The 17454-nt window shown below is 37.9% G+C and overlaps 1 protein-coding gene across 1 annotated transcript in view; it reads right to left on the bottom strand.

The window, feature by feature from the left end:
• LOC105209669 (uncharacterized) overlaps positions 1–17454 on the bottom strand; it is a 43226-nt gene that overhangs the window by 3974 nt on the left and 21798 nt on the right. Inside the window, exon 3 of the mRNA XM_054227243.1 lies at positions 5708–5761. Coding sequence (XP_054083218.1) covers positions 5708–5761 — 54 coding nt within the window. The remainder of the gene's footprint in view (positions 1–5707; positions 5762–17454) is intronic.

Below are 17454 nucleotides of genomic sequence, written 5' to 3'. Positions count from 1 at the left end.
GGTGTTTGTGCGTTACCAAAATATCACCTGCAGAGTTGAGAGGTAGAGCACCTCTTCAAATGCACCATGCTACGTTTATCAATGCACATTCTTTTTTTGTTTGGTGCACACAGTGTTTTCGTAAATATTTCTAAATGAGATTTCTTCAAATGAGATTCCTAACCTTGAGACTTTTGATTTCCTTGTGTTGGCTACAAAGCGAAAAACTCGTCGCATAGACTCCACAGCGTGAGTTCTTGTAAGAAAGTCGACTGTGCTGAGAATTAGAGTTACAGTTCAAGTGAGCTCTCGGTTCAAAGTATGTCTGTGAAATATTCTACGGAATGAAATTCTATGCGAACAAATAAAACAAAAGAGAAAATCATAATTTTCTCTAACTTTCATTTTGTCAACTGTTGGAAAACTTGAACTTGAAAGATTTAATATTCGCACCCCTTTTCACTGCGCCGCTTTTCACCCCATAACGCCTCGAACACAACCGAGTAAGCAACGGCCGATATAATGCAACCAGAATAACCAAAGTGAATGCAATTGAAACCCCCCGAGGACATTTCGCACTCGTCGCTGTAGAATCGGGAAAACATGAAGGAAGATTCAAATGAAATGTCACAATTTAAAGCAATGTGTTTTCAATGCGGGAAGCATGGCACTATGCTTGTATGTGTGTGTGTGTATTCATGTTTTGATGCAACCACGCAGCATAACCCCCTCCTCACTGCAGCCACAATAAGGCCGGGAAGGGATGATAATTTGTAGCGCTTGATTACAGACCAATCAAACGTATACCCTTCATTTTAAATTTCAAACGAGCGTTAGTACAACACATACACACAGCCTTAAACGCTCACTGTGCCACACACACACATATATATATACACTCGCTGAATGCTTAGGGGTAGTTCCACAATAAAAAAAAAAAGAATCAAAAATACAAACTAAAAACAAAGAAGTTTCAAAAATCGAAATGTAACATTACTATCCATGAAAATAATAATAACGGCGCTTTAAAAAAATGGCAATAAAAATCACTGCAATAATGTAACTAATGCAAACCCAGAGATACTTTAGCAGATAATTGACCGCAGAGTCGGCTCCACGCATTCAATGCGGGCGATTCGGCGCAGTACGTAATCGGCTATAAATTTAAAATCTATCAAAACCGGGTTGCTAATTTTTACTTATTGTTCGGGGATTTTTTCTTCTAATTTGCTTTATTTGTTGCAGGGTTGCTTTTTGCTTTTAACCCTTCTAATGCCTTCTAATAATAGCAAACTCTGATCTATGCAAGTTACGTCCGATCACCTTACACTAAAGCCAAACAAAAAACTGTCCTTTGTCCGCCGCTTTAAAGGGATCAAAACTATCTGTTAATTAAATCGGTTTGGTGGGTTCGGTCAGAGTTGGCATCAATCATAACTTGTTAATTATTGCTGGTTGACGTTAACCCTTATTTGTAGTTCTAATTCGTCACAAGATAAAAAGAAGCTTACGAGCAGCAACAGCAGCCGTGCAAAGTCACGTGAAAGCCGCGGAAGTCGAGACAAAAAACGCGTTTAAACGCTCATTTACACACCACACACACAGGCAGCGGAGTAATTCATCGAATTCACTGGATCTGCGTAAAAATGCAGCCATTCATTTGTTCATACATACATACAATGGTGTACATAAGGCATAAAATCAATTATTTGCGAGTTTAATCAATCATGCCGGAAGTTATAGAGAGAGAGAGATTTTTCTAAAAAAAACGCTTGTCACGGTTTCACATCAAAGCCTGGCCTTCACATAAGTTTGACATGACACACAAAACCATATAACTGCGTTTAAGGATTTCAAAAAATGAGGAAATTCCTTTTTTTTATTTTCGAAAATTATGAATACTCGTACAATTGGAAATTCGAGTAATGCAGCAAACGCTCTGGTATGTATGAGTCGAATATGACGAAGTGACAAGGCATTTCTGCTATCCATCGAGCAGATGTTGATGAATAGACAATTGTTCTTCTACTATGCATACTCACATACACATACACACACGTATTTACATGTTTATATTCGTATATCGCTTAGTTATTTGTTATGATTCATTTTAATTATTCATTGGAATTGATTGTAAACATCATGCAGTTACTAAAATTTTTCGACTACACACAGACATATTATGTATGTGATGGTTGGGGCATTCCAATCAAGCTTCAATGGAATGAGGGTTGGATATGTGAAGCTCTCATTGAATTTACAACTGTTTACTCCGATTACTCATAAAAATGTACAGCTAAGGATGCTGCTTTTTATTAAATTTAAGTTTAATTTTTAAGTTTTTTCAGACGACCCTTCTATATTCCCTATATTTATGCGGACAAATCATGATCAAGTTCACTCTAGAGGACCATGTGAGCGAAATAGTTCAAAATATCCAAATAACGATCTAGTAACAGTCCGAAATGGATTTTAAATTCCTTAAATCTTTATATTTCATGTTCGATGTTCATTCTACTACTATTCAAATTTTGAAATCTCTATTGAATATACTTATGCATATATATAAGCAAGTGTGTATGTGTGTTTGTATACAAATTGTAACACCTTCCACTTTAAAAAATTTGGGTGTTCAAGCCAATTAAATGCATATAAATTAATAATCCATATCATTTTTTTAAGTATGATTATGAGTATGTACACAAACAAAGAATGGTTAACAAGAGCAACGTCAACAAACCACTTTGGCACGCGCCAACTCCAATAAAACCTCAATTAATTTCACGCAACTCCCAATACCGTTGGCTTTTATGAATACGGTAAACACCGTCATTACAACACCCTTTAATTTACTCATAAACTGCCAAAGCGCCGCGCGTCATAAAAGCATGCAGCCTTCAAACACTCCACACATATGTGTGTGTGTGTGTGTGTGCCCATTAATATGCACACTATAATTTGAATAAATGCATTATCGTATGTGCGCTTGTGTGTGTTTGATAGGCAAATGTACGCACCTAAGCGGAGCGCTGAGTGAGTGTGAAAAGGTAGAAAGGAAGGAAGCAACAGTAAAAAGTGACGAGCACTCGAGCAAAAACCGCGAAAGGGTGCATTAATGAGCTGCGATTGGCCTTGCCTTGGCGGTGGAGTGCAGGGTAGCACTTTGCATTTTGCATTTTGCCTTTTTTTGCTTATTTTATTTGTGAAATGCGCAACAGTTGAATTCGGCGCCCCTCGCTCGTCCGCTTCGTGGTGTTTTGCATATAATGCAAAGGGTTACGCTTCGCACTCTTTTTTATTGGGCTCACTGATTCCGCCAATGATTTGCTTATATGCATATCCGGATGAGCGCTTTGTGTGTGCGAGCGGGTAAAAAGTGAGCAAATAATGACAACCCTTTTTGTTGTTGTTGTTGTTGTTGACGGTTTGTTATTTAAATGCTTGTTTATTTGCATGCGCCTGTGTGTGTGTGTGTGCGTGTGTACTAACGAGGACCTCCGAACAATGCTTGTGCCCCGTGAAGTAGGCTACAATGTGCTGTATGTATATGTATTGTTGTTGCTGTTGTTGCGAAGCAAATAGGTGGTGCAATGTGATTAAAACACCGTTTAATTTTAATTGTCACTGCTGTCATGACATTTGCATGGGTGCGAATGAAGTCGGGGTGCTCCTGATCATTTGTTTACGCCCAGAGGTCAGATGGCGGCAAATTTACATAACCTTAAAACCTTCAACCAAATATACGCATAATCATTGAAATATTTGGCAATTTGTTTTTGTGTGTGGTGCGCATAATGAGATGGATGGATGAATTGAGCCTCGCTTGGTTAGGGGTTAGTTTTGAGTGTTTGGACAACATACATACAAACAGATAGAGATACATACATACAACAACATGTATGTGGAAATCACGTCGTACGTTGTCGATAATGGCACTCTGCCAGTTGTGGGATGATTTGAATGTTACATACATGCATGCATACACACACACACATATACGTGGAATAATATTAATAAATAGTGAAATGCTGGAAAAATCTGAATTTGGCCATAGTTGTCATGTCTTTGCTGTAGACAGAGCAGTATTTGTTGCAAATCAAGAGAAACAAGAATTAAAAATATTTGAAAATAACTCACAAGGTTAGAAGAGTAGATAATATCAACACAGAGTTTGTGAGGAGATAGTCCGATCAACTGCTGGGATGCACCCTGCGTCCCCTAAATGCCTTGCACTGATTTATAGGCATGTTTGCTTGTATGTATGCTTCACAATTCACAGTTGGATGGACAAAGAATGATGACCAAACGCAGCACCTCTGCAGCGCACAGGGTTGCTTTGGAATTTTAATTTCGCCGAATTATTGTCATTGTGCCATTGTTGTTGTAACTGTTATTTGAACTATTGAAATGTGTAATGCGTGCGATGTTGTGCCACTTTGGAACACGCATTTTGCACGGTGACAAATTGCCATTGTGAACGTCAGCGACCAGAATGTTGCATCTGCAGCAACGAGGGTTGCAGCGCGGGGTCAAGTTTGGTGCGAAAGGCAATTTAGTTTATAAATAAACGTCGTTGTTGTTGTTGTTGGTCATGATAGTCAAATTCGCAGATAGATGACCAATATGACATTATTTGGACATATGCAGAGGGGCGTCTAAAATATTAGGATCGTGATTGTTGCAAATTTTATTGCATGCATTTCAGTGCAGAAGAAGAAGAAGAATAAATTGAAAATTGCAAAATCACGCATAAATTTAACGCATAATTGAGCATATTTGTCATTGTTCGATATTTGAGGTCGTCACACAACTTTCGAAACGAATCATTAATCTTGTGATAATTCTAAATTTTTGCATGCATTTTGAGCCAAAATTCTTGCTCAACGCTCTCTACTTCATTTCCTCAGCTGCAGTGTGAGCTTTGGTTCGAAAAATAACCAAAATTTGCATAATTCTGAGAGCAAATTATTGAAATAAATTTTTTATTTACAAAAACAACTATTACCCATATTAGGCAGTATTTTAACAATGAAAGCATTCTTTCGTGCTCAGGTTCAGGTTCGGGGGTTTCAATTCTCAATGTGCTCGTGCAAGTCTCCATTTTAAATTTGCCCACACACACGACTGTGCATGATTAGAGTTTACACGACAACATTTAGAATAGAGCTAATGCAATAAGGATATTGGCACGAGCCGGACGGAGCAATGTATGCCCTTGTATCCTTCTCAAAATTCGAAAGAATGAGAAGAACAAATTCAAAATTGCACACACGACACACGCGTAACGAATTTCCCCTCCCCTCTACAGCTCCTAAGCAGTACCAATTCCAGCATCAAGCCAACTCTAATAAACTTCTCACTTGAAGTCGATAATAAATTTCTGTATTCACGTGCTTCGCGTACGTGTCTCTTTGCGAAAATCGAGGCAAGAGAGGCAAGGGATCGGCTCATCGGCGCATTTGTCGCACATCCTAAATACTCGGAGTATTGCCATACTGTTGCAGATACTCAGGGGCGCTGTGTTCATGTGTGTGTGTGTGTGTATGTGAGAAAATTAGCGAAAGGAGGATTGATGGCAGTACGATGCATGTTGAAAGAATTGAGGTAACGGATTAAAGTGCCGAGACAGGCACGCGTACAGAGCTCATTCATATACATATGCATATATATACGCATATGCATATGCCTTTATATAGATATGTAAGGAGTTGACCAGGTCGGTACTTACCAGATGCTGAGAGCAGTGGTGATGGCGAGTAACGCATGTGTCCATTGAATGCATCTGTGGATGAAATAAAAATAAACATCAATAATATGGAAATGCATGCTTTCAAATGTACATATGCACATATATAAGTATATCTTATTTATTTCCTATCTAAAGTGCCATCAACGGGCAAAAGGTTAAGTAGCCCACTGTCCGCCGTCCATGAGTTACAATTCGAGTGTTTCTTCGCAAATTATTGATTATCCTTATTTCCCTCTTCATTAAAGTCCAGCAGTGGTGTAGCGGAGTGCACTGGCTGTCCTGTGTTCAATGCCCTTTCGTCCATCGCCTGTCGTCCGTCGTTCGCCGTGCAAATATCCTAAGTAAATAAATGCTGTCCAAGTCTGCAGATGTGTCTCTCGGCAAATGTGAATGCGAATTGAGTTGGAAACAAATCTTTGCGGGGGTGTAGTTGAGGCCATACTGATTATGTCGTTGTTGGCGGCGATGACGGTGGTGGTGCTTGTTATGATGACGTTGGTGGTGGCGATGGCCGAGTTGATGCTGTTTGCATTTCTCGCTCATGTTGATGACCTCTTGGCCGCTTGCCACCAGACTGTTGTTGTTGTTGTTGTTCTATTACGGCTATTTCGTCGAGTTTACGACAATTTTCGTACCATTCGAAACTTAATGCAAATGGCACGTCTTCTTAACTTGTCAATTTGAATGTTGCATGCAATGTTTTTATACATTTGTTTCGCTGCTCTCGCTTCAGTTGTTTGTCGTCGTTGGGGATCAAGGGACGAGGGGCACGGTGTTCGACAAACTTCTTACTCTGCTTTTTTGTGGTGCATTTGGTTTTGTTTTTGCTTTTTTGCTTCAAATGGGCATAAAATGTCCATTAGTGCGAGTATTTCGTTACTTTTATGGGGTGAATTTGGCATGCGAGTGCACAACCATACAGACCTATGTATATACATATATACATATGTAGTAAAAATATAAATATACGACATGCATAATGCATTCACACCCACCGAAAAAAGCAAATGGAATGCAAATATCAGCAAAAGTTTGCTCAAAGTGATCTGATAAGGGGAAAATACGCTTCGTCTTTAAAAAAGAGATATTCGGTGGAAATACATCTGATTGGCTTTAATTTCATGAAAGATAAAAGATTTAATCGAACTGCGTTCACAGTTTTTAAGAGTGTTTCGGAAAATATTTCTAGAGTTATTTCATTACAAGCAAAGCTTAAATAAGACTCGAAGGACAACTTTTAATGAAATGAGTTTTGAAAATGTCTAAAATTTTATTAAACTCTTTCTTAAGTAATTTAACTAATTTTATTTGGTATTAAATAATGTCGTTTTATGTGTCTTATGAAATCGAATTTATGATAATTTTAATCTGAGTATACATATAAAAAATCTGAGATTCTTATGGTCTGCAAATCCTTTGCATTTTCAGCAAACGACTTTTCCAACATTTCCGTCATTTATGAATATAGTAAATCTACATACACACATATACAATATACTATATATAAATATGCATGGTGTATAAAAACGAATATATGTATGTATTTATGTGAGTAGTTGTATCCATTTAAGTAGCAAGAAATAAATTGGTGGATGTCACTGGGCGACGTGCTTACAATTTCATCACCAACGCATTTAGTTAAATCTCCATTTCCTTTCGCTATATACCATTTATACATATGTAGATTGCTTCCCCTGCGTTCGCCGTTCGCCGTTCACCAGTTGCCAGTGACACCTACAAAGCCTGCCGGTGTGTGCGTGCTTACACGCATATGTATGCATGTGTGAGCGCCTAAAGACTTTCAGTAGTGTTTCGTATCCTTTATGCATTACTGTCATAAATAACCTTATTTGAGTGCACATTATATTTGCAAAATAACAATGAAGCAGCTACATACATATGTAGATATCCACATACACACACACATACATACAGTTGCTTTGCTTTGCTTGTGTGGGTGTTGTATATGGACACTGGTGTAGCGCTGGCGGTGCTAACGCCTGTCCAGTCGGCGAGCGAGGTGTGGAGCATAAGCTGCATTTATCCGCAGAGGCATCTTCTGCATTTGAGCGTGTGATAAAAAAGAGAGAAGCACATTTTTTTGGCATTTGCTCTTATTTAGCAAAGAGTGGATATTAAATTTATAGCTCCCTGGGGTGTAAACAAAAAAGGACAAAGCCGTGCAATGGACCATAGTTTCGCTGGGTACCTATATTTTTACGACAATATATGCATACGGGCATAATGTACACTGGTCATTTCCAAATATAAATATACAGATTACTGTCTCCAAAAAAAAAAAAAAATAAAAGAAAAAGAAGAAAGCAATAGACGCAACACAAACGTATGCATAAAGGCAAAGAAGAAGAAAGTGGGAAAAAAGCGCAAACAATCTGCTATTTTTTACGAATTTCACTCGGAATTTCGGTTGGTTTATCTATTATCAAGGGAGAGTTGCTTTGCACATTCATATACAGATTACAAGTGCTATGAGGATACGTGCTTACAAGTAATGCATGAATTTCATACGCTATATATCACGAATGCTTCAACACACATACATGCATATGTACAAACATGTTTACACACATACATATGTAGTATTAGTATATGAAAGTTTCTTATTTGCGCTCGCCTAAGTGTTGATGGTGTTGTTGTTACTTGCGGTGAATGACACACTTGTTGTTGTAGTTGCGTTTTTGAATATTCATTGCTTTACAAAGGAGACGAATCATCATTATCGCTTAAATTGTTGACTCTGGCTCAGAAGTCGACTAATCTGCATATATCGGTACGTTGTCTTACAGCTCGCTGATCGGGCATTTTCCTTTGCGAATTTGTGTGCTCACGGTGCCCACTACTTAACGGCAATTACCGAACATTTTCTTTGTATGCAGTCTTAGTCGCCAGCGTTAATCCTACCTGACTGACCATTTTCAGTACGAACATACACACACCCATACATACATACATACGTAAATAAATTTGCTGTGTAATAAGGAAATTAATTGTCTTTCTGCGGCCGGCAAATGCAAAATCAGCTGCACTTTTCTTTGTGTCTGCTCGCCCATAAAAAATTGCAACGCAAGCAAAGGGAGGAAAAAAAAACAAAAACAAAAATACAAAAATACAAAAAGGAAAAGCAATATTCAAATTGTGGGAAAGTGTGGTCATGCAAACGTGTTTCTTACAATATTCATTCGGCATGCAAAGTATCACAAATACACACACGCACATTCTTCGCCTTGCGTGCGTATATTGTGGCTTCCTACTTGTTTTTGCTCTGGTGAACAGGTAGAGAGGTAAGAAGTGCACAGTTTGCAATCGTTACTCGGAGATCAAAGTATTTCAATGCATTATTTGAATATCCTACCAACCAACACAGCTGCACTGCACCGACAGTTATTTATGATTAGACGCTCGGTGGGTTGTCTTTTGGGCATTCTTGTGCACTTTTATTACCAATTTCTTACACATTATTTCGGGAGAGACATCTTGGTCGGTCTCCGCACACTCTGCATGTGCATCCTTATTGGAAGCAGACAATAGAATCTGCACAAATTCTACTATTCTGCATTTGTGAAAGACATAATGCACGCACAATTTTTTGCTAATAGTCTTTTGTTTGTCATGCCCTAAATACATATAATATATGCCGTTTAGTAAAAAATGATGCGGATTATACATGTTCCCATCTACAAAGGATTCTAACAATAGTATTTGCGAAACCACTAATATGCAAATATCCAAAGCAATAAATGTGAACTTGTCCATTTCTCACCTCGAAACAACAAATCTCACAATTCTGAACGGATTGAGTTGAGAACAGGTTGCTCTAGTTCGAATGGATTGCTTGGAAACATTCTTTTATGAAGAATGATAATTAATCTATAAATCCTTAGTCAGCTACTTAGGGCGTCGTTAATATTTACAGTTCATTTACTAGACAACTAAGTTTTTGTTTTTACATGCTTATTTTTGGGTTTTCAACTGGACGCATTTCAGGTGCAACCAAAAGTCACCCAAGCCGATTAGTGATTTTATCGTGTTAAGAGATCTCGTTTGTTTACTAAAGATTACAAATTTCTTGAAATCTCTTATAAATTATTTGTGGATAACCAGTATGTCGAGCATTATAAAGTGAAGGCTCGCTGAAAAAAATATCTGAGCGGTTTAAAATACGCTTAAGCTATGATGTAGACTTATGATCTAGATTATTTAAGTTCTACAAACGACTGTAGTCATTTCCATACATATTCTTTTCTCTAGCAATATAACATACGAAATAATGCCTTTAAGACAGTTAAGAAAGAAATGTCAGTTTTACGCAGTCAAGTATTTTACTAAATACCCGTGCTAAATCCGTTCACTTTTCCCAATATACATGTGATATTTATTATTTTTTTGTTTATTGATTGTTGCTACATACTCTGCTGATGTTGATCCGCTGTTGACGTTTCAAGATCCTCAGGTGTGCACTCTGTGGGTTCAGTCTTAATAAAAATTCGTTCGTTACACAATTCGGGACTTTGGTTAGCCACCATGCGTTGTTGCAATTGCAATTCGTTATTGGACTGCTGCTCATTGGCTGCTGTGGGCGATGTTGTTGTTTGTGCCGTCGCACTCCATAGTGCCTGTTGTTGTATCACCATCATGGCTTACAGTACGTTTGTGTGTTTATATGTGTGTATATATGTCTTATGCACTTTAAAATATTATTAAAAAATTCACAAGTTTCTTTCACAGTCACTTTGTTTATCGGTGAACGTCACTTTATCAAGCTTCAAGATGTAGTTTGTTATTATATTGAAAATACTAGTATGTAATATGCAAATTTCGCTTCTATTTTTCCAAGTGTAGTCAAGTAACTCGCGTTTTATTGTCGTCGTCGTTTGCTAAGGACGAATGCATTCGCCAATCGTTTGGTTATCGCGCAACGAGACCGGCTCTCTTGAATGTATCTTACTGTGTGCGCATTAGAAATGCAACTGATTCGTAACACAGATGATAGTTGGCCACCGCACCACACCGCACCGCGCCACACAATCGTCGCACTCATTCAAACACACACAAATCTACTCGCATTTGCCATATAACATTCATTCAAATGTGTGAGTGTGTGTGTGTGCCAGTTACCTTGGCAAGTCAACTTCTTGCAGCCATACAAAAGCATTTGAGTCGATTTTCCAATTTTGTAAATGTAAATAATGATAATGTAAAACCGCTCGGCGTCGCTGCGCTCAGAACGTGTACAAGCGTTTGAGCGACGGCCTCTCGCCGCTGCGTTCTGGGCCGAGTGCAAGCGTCGCATTTGCAATTCCGTTTCAGGCATAGAATGCGACTGCAATTGTGTTGGTGCATTTGCCAATCGTACATTTGAGTGAATATGTGTGGATGCTAGCGTGTGTATGGAGTCCTAGCGCTCAGCCTTGAGAGTGTTCTGCACTCCATTGCTTTGCATTCGTCCTTTCTCTAGCCACCGTATTCGACTCGAGTGGTGAGTGGCACTGCACTCAGTAACACTTCTCCTCATGTCTGCTCGCTCTCTCAATCTCTCTCTCTAGCTCTGGCTCTCTAACTTTTGGTTACTCAATCGTTTAAGCGCTCTTTCTCATATACTCTGGCCGCATTACAACTACACAAACGAGTGTTCGAGTTGCATTTCTGTGGAACGTATTTCATGCTGCTGTGTTGCATCTTTGTTGCTGCTCGCTGCTCGCCTGCATTCTAATTGGAATTCTTCGTGCTCCCCTTAAGCTCTCTGCATGTAAAGACCGTTCATTCGAAACGATGCTAATAGGCGTGCAATTGTGGAGGTGTGTGTGTGTGTGTGTGCATCGGTCACCGGTTTTGCTCTTTCACTCAGCACATTACGTGGACGCTTGCGGTATCGCGATTAGCATAAGGAGTATGGCATGGCCTCTTTGCGAGCTCCACCGTTGACGTGCCGCTCATGATGGCTTGCAGCGGCCGTTGGTGTTGGAGGGATGCAGGTCGGCGGCATATGCGGATCCCCAATTGCAGCGGCTTTCATACATTGTGGCAGCAAATCGGCTCCCCATTTATGTGCATACATAAACGTATATGTATTTGTTGTAGAAGTATTTACATACGCGCTCGTTTGTGTGTGTTTGCTCGCATTTATGAGAATGGGTGTGGCTTATGCATAAAGCATCAAAGTAATTGAGTCGTTTTTCATAGCAATAAAACGTAAAATCTGCAATTGCCAATGTTGTTGTTGTTATCGTTGTTGCGGTGGCCCTTTCAAGTACTGCTGGAGATGCTTAAATAATTGAAGCTGCTGAATGGCGAGCGTAAAGGTGTTCTTTATTGATTTTCTCAGTTAATTCAACGACATGTGTAAATATGTATGTAAGTATGTATAAGTGCTCAAACGTGTATATTTACGTACATTCGTTATATTCCACTTTTTTAAATACACACTAATGCATTTGAATAGACTTTTGAGGCTTTTGACTTTACACTGAATATATAGATTCGTTCAAGAATGTTCTTTAGAGGTATCCGATAGTTTTATCGAAAAAGCGTATTTGAAATAAAGAGTGTGACCTAGAACCGCTAGTCTACAAATAAGTCTGTTGTTAGCTAAAGCAATTGCTGAGTTCCCGAGAGTTCTTCATTGATAATTGATTTTATTATGCAAACCAGTACAAGTTCTAACCTGTAAATATGTGTAATTTGAAGAATGCCTTGTATTTGTAATATGAAACGTCAAGTTATTGAACTGAGTTGTGTAAATCCCTCCGAATTGTCAATGAACTGGTCAGCAGAAGACCTCATCTTGTTGAACTCATACACTCGAAATTAGAGTCCTACTGTGTCCAACAACAACAACGTTCGGCAAGCGTTTTGGACTGATACATATAAATACTAATTGCAATAGTATGTCTAAATATTGATTAATATGTCATTGCACTTCATTTTGGTAATTGTATCTATTAAAGAAGTCATTTACATAAGTATGCTGGTCTTTCTATATACTCATAATTGTAACGGTATGTCTATTAACATAATCATTGAGTATCCCACAATCGTTTAACTGGAACTTAATACTGCAGCAAAACGCGTGGAAAGATTATGAACAAGTACAAAAATAAGCATGTGTTGTTGTTATGCGTATAAGGTCAGGCACCTCTTGTCGATGGTCCATGAACCGTTCCGTCACGTAACCAAAATCGCTCCATTGGCAGATAATCTTACATATTTTTACATACGTCACATGTTTTATAATTATATTCGAAGCGTTTATAAACATATTATATTTATTCGATAAACATTGGAATTTGCCAGGTCTGCAGACGGCCCTCTTCTTATAGCATAGCACAATAAAGTAAGCGGTTCAAAAATCGATCTCATCACTATAGCCATTGTTGGGTGTTTGACAGCCCGCTTTTAGTTTCACTACTTTTCAATCATCTTTGAAGAAGCCAAGTTTTAGAGCGCTTTAACATTGCCTCCATTAAAGAGAAACTATTTCTATTATTTAGACACGTTGACGGGCAGGAATTAAACATCCGACCATGGACGGTATTAAGGTCATATCTATCTGCCGATAGAACTATCGCCCTGTATCCTCACAGTGAATTATTTTCATAGCCATAGGAGTAAGATCCAGTTTTAGAATTCGAAAATTAACTACAAATCACTTTCAATCGAAGTTTCAATGCGGACACTTGCAGACATCATTATATATATGTATGTATATGTATCTATACATATGTATGTCGTATATTTGCCATGTGAAACTCACTTGTGTATGTTCTTCATCCTGAGGCCTGTCAACTGGCAATTGGCAACTGGAGCTCCCACATCCGAAGTCGGCGAATTTACATTTCCTTTCATGTAGGCAAATTGTTTTTGGCATACTGTCCACCCTCTTGCGATGAATTGAGGTAAATTCGTTCAGAAAGTTCACCAAACTCGGCGCACATTTGGCTGCTGATTAAAGTTGTCACAAAACTCGCTGTGACTGGTCGCAAGTGAGTGGGAAGGTGAGAGGTGAGGGATCTAAGCAACGTGCAACTTGATTATTGCCAAAAACAGACGCACGCCAGACAGCATGCATGGCGAAGCACAAACACACATACGTACAGGATTTGTTTACACACTTAAATACATACACACACACACACAAGTGCATATATGTGGCGAAGATGGAGAACGTTGCCTGAAAGCTTCAACAGGATAATGCTAAGCAAACGCGTTTCCACGCACGAGATTACAATTGCATTGACCTGTGGTGAGTGTGGATGTATGTATGCAGATACTTGCCAACATATACATATGTACATATGTATGTATGTATGTATGAAATCGTGTGTGGCAGTCATGTGTGGGTGTATTCGTGTTTGTATCGTGTGGAAATTAATCAAGAAAACAAACGAAGTGAACGCAAATGAATGGACACATTCCGAACTTGAGAACGCGCTGCGCCAAAAGGGAGATTTTCGCTTGGCCTTTTGCGAATAGGGTGCGTACGAAGTCGGCAGATTTACATGAATACTCGCCGCCGAACAGACATGAATCAAACTAAAGCGAACTGCAACGAATTTAAATACATGGAAATCATCATAAATACTCAAAGTATTAGGGGAGACGAATTAGAATTAGAATTGCTGAGCAAGGACTTATGTTGCCAATACTCGTACATGGGCGTATGTGTGTAAAAACCCTGCAGCAAAATCAACTGCCTTGCGACTAGTAAGAAACGTAAGCCATCTATCGCTTTCCATAGAAAGCACTGGTCCATTTGAGTTGACCCGAAGCGCGTTGACCGATTTTGTTTCGAAACAGTTCAATTTCGGAACGAAGGCAAAATTCATTGTTTTAATTTGGTTTGTAATTATTTAATTCGAGTTGCAGACTAGTATTTTTCTGACTAGTTCCACTTTATAGATTTTCGAACAATTTTCGTAGCGTAAAAACTAGAATAGTGCTCTCTGCCTTCAGTGCCATATTTACATATATTATGGTATGCTTTTGTGAGTAATTTCTCCATTAATTGCTTAGCATTTATATGCCGAAAGCGTACATTACATTTTCAAGCAGCGAGTTCCTGTGTCGTTCTCTAACTTCCCCAAGTGTTGAGTTCAGAATTATTAACATTGAATTCTGTGTGTTTATTGTAAAAGACTGTCAAAGATATATACGATATATTTACATATGAACTTTATATACATAGTTGCATTAAAGGCTTACACGATTTAAACAATTATTAGACTTAGCGGGATCAAACCTAACCTAAGTCTAAAATTTACTTTAGTTTTTGTATCCAATAACATTTGAGCCATTGTTGTATGCAATTAGCAACTGTCGTTTGATTCCGAATTTACTTATTGTTATTCTTTAAAGAAAATATATTATTCTCTTTAACCTTTACCAGCTTTTCGCTACCACTTAGTCACCTGTTGTATACTACGAGTGTTGTGCGGATTATTTGGGGCAAACAAATTATTGGTATGCTTAGTGTATATTAAGAGTTTGGTTATATTATAAATCTCTTCATTAATATGTATATCCGACCCTTTCGAGCTTGTAATTATAAGTTAACTATTAAACTATTCGTTTTATGGACAACTACTACGACTATACTAGGGGTAACACACCAACGGATTCTTTTATTGTAATATCTTGCCATGTAAACTAATACTTAGTTGTTTAGCAGAAAGAAACTCTCAAATCAGTTTGGCGAGTAGACAATCCTTTAGCGTTGATAGCTGCTTCACACCTGGCATCAACTCCAGCCGTTAAAGTAGAATTCGCGCGCAAAACATACTCAATATCTATAAAACAGCACCCAAGTATCGGCTTGTACATTTAACAGATACATACATACATATATATGGATTATAATTATACGAGTATAGCATATAACATTATATTGCAGTAGTGTGTGTCTTAAAGATTATTAAACATGTGCAATTTGGAGAAAAGAGTGCATTTGCTGTGAAACCCTTGCGCATTCTTTATTTGCCCGCAAAAAACAGGCGAAACTACAGAAGACACTGTGCTTTGTTTTGTGTTGAAGAAATACGCGAACAATTGTAACGGAAACATGGTGTTTTGGTGAGAGCGCAAAAAGAGATTTAATCCCAAATTAAGGTCCTTAACTTCCTCTTTTCACAACTTGGCATACTGAATTGATTATTTATTACCATTTATTGATTTCTCTGCTTTGCTATACAATCAACTTCGAAACCGACTAATGGCTCTCCCCATTTCGTCTTATTATTGTTTTTCGTTTTTTTTTTTTTAATTTTTTCTTTTGATTTCTTCTTTTTGCGCATAAAAATTTTCAGGCATTTTTTAAAGCAAATTCAAGGGTAAAAATTGAAAATTCTAATGCAATCAGCGATCGTGCACGAAGTAGGAACAATAGCCGAGGAGACAAACATAGCAAAGATTACGCAAGATCATCGACGGCTTATAGAGGGTTACAAGGCTGAGGGTTGTTTCCACCCTTAAAAAATAACAAATCGAATACCGTAACTGCGCCAAAAAGTACATTTTACAACAACAACAAACTACCGCACAATCGTTAGTGGAGGTAAAAAAAATGAGCGGTACTATGCGACCCTACACTTTAAATTTACAGTTTTTTTCCGTAAAACTTGCGACATTTCATGCAGATATTTTTTTGGTGGAAAAATATAAAAAATGCGTTACAGAAAAAGCAAAAAATAATAATAATGAAAATAGTCAAAAAATCCCATCGCAATTTTGAGCGGAGAAAGCGGTGCCATACTCGTATAGGTAAAATGTTTTAAGGGCTCAGCTGTCACTGAAAAGGGTCCATGACTACGACTTGCTCATAGGCACATAGTTAAACATTTGCAATTTTGCTAAATTTAACGTATTTTCGTAAATTTTTTCTCACACATTGCTGGGACGAGTGAAAAATGCGTGATTTAGTACCCTTTAATGTATGTTTTTTTCAATTAAAACTATGAGAAATTTGCCATTTTGCTAAATAAAAATTTTGATTTGGAAAATAGTACTTTGTAACGGTTTTTCATAAGCTATTATAAATATAAATAGAGCCTCCTTGGCTTGGCATTGAGTCGCGTGTATTCTCTTGTTTGGTATGTGAGCTTTGATGTAATCGGAGAAATGGAGATCTTAAGGGTTATGACGCCTTGAAAGATGTTAATAACAAAATACAATTTTTTGATTTTTTTATGTTGTCTTGAACTAAACGTAGTTTCTCCTCTATAATTACAATTATTTGGCGGAAACAGTTTTGTATATGGACTTAATTTATGAAGTGTTGCCATACCGTTTATAAATATGTCAATGAAAAATGTAAAAATGAAGTAATAAAATTCGAAAAATAAAGCATATGAAACATTTGCCCTCTATATGTACATATATAATAAACGTATACAAATATACAGATAACTGCATTAGTATGTACTTGAGGAGTAAATCTCTTGTTTTCCAAAGCTTCTATAAGCTGTTTTTCTCCATGCAAACTCCCCGTTGACACGATTCGAAAATCAAGCGTATCACAAAGACATGAGAATAAATCCAATTTCTGCACATTTACTTATGGGTGGAATTTATGATTTCATTCTTTATACCTTTTAAAGTGATTTTATTGGATTTAGATTTTTACCGCCACCTTTGTCCTATTAACAAAGAAAGCAACCTCCCCGAACTTTCAAATCTTACACACACACACACACCGGCACCCTCTTGGCAGCAGC

Source organism: Zeugodacus cucurbitae, chromosome 3 (assembly GCF_028554725.1).
Source record: "Zeugodacus cucurbitae isolate PBARC_wt_2022May chromosome 3, idZeuCucr1.2, whole genome shotgun sequence".
Lineage (NCBI taxonomy): Eukaryota > Metazoa > Arthropoda > Insecta > Diptera > Tephritidae > Zeugodacus > Zeugodacus cucurbitae.
Note: the sequence above shows the minus strand (reverse complement) of the source record. Positions and strands in the feature narration are given on the sequence as shown.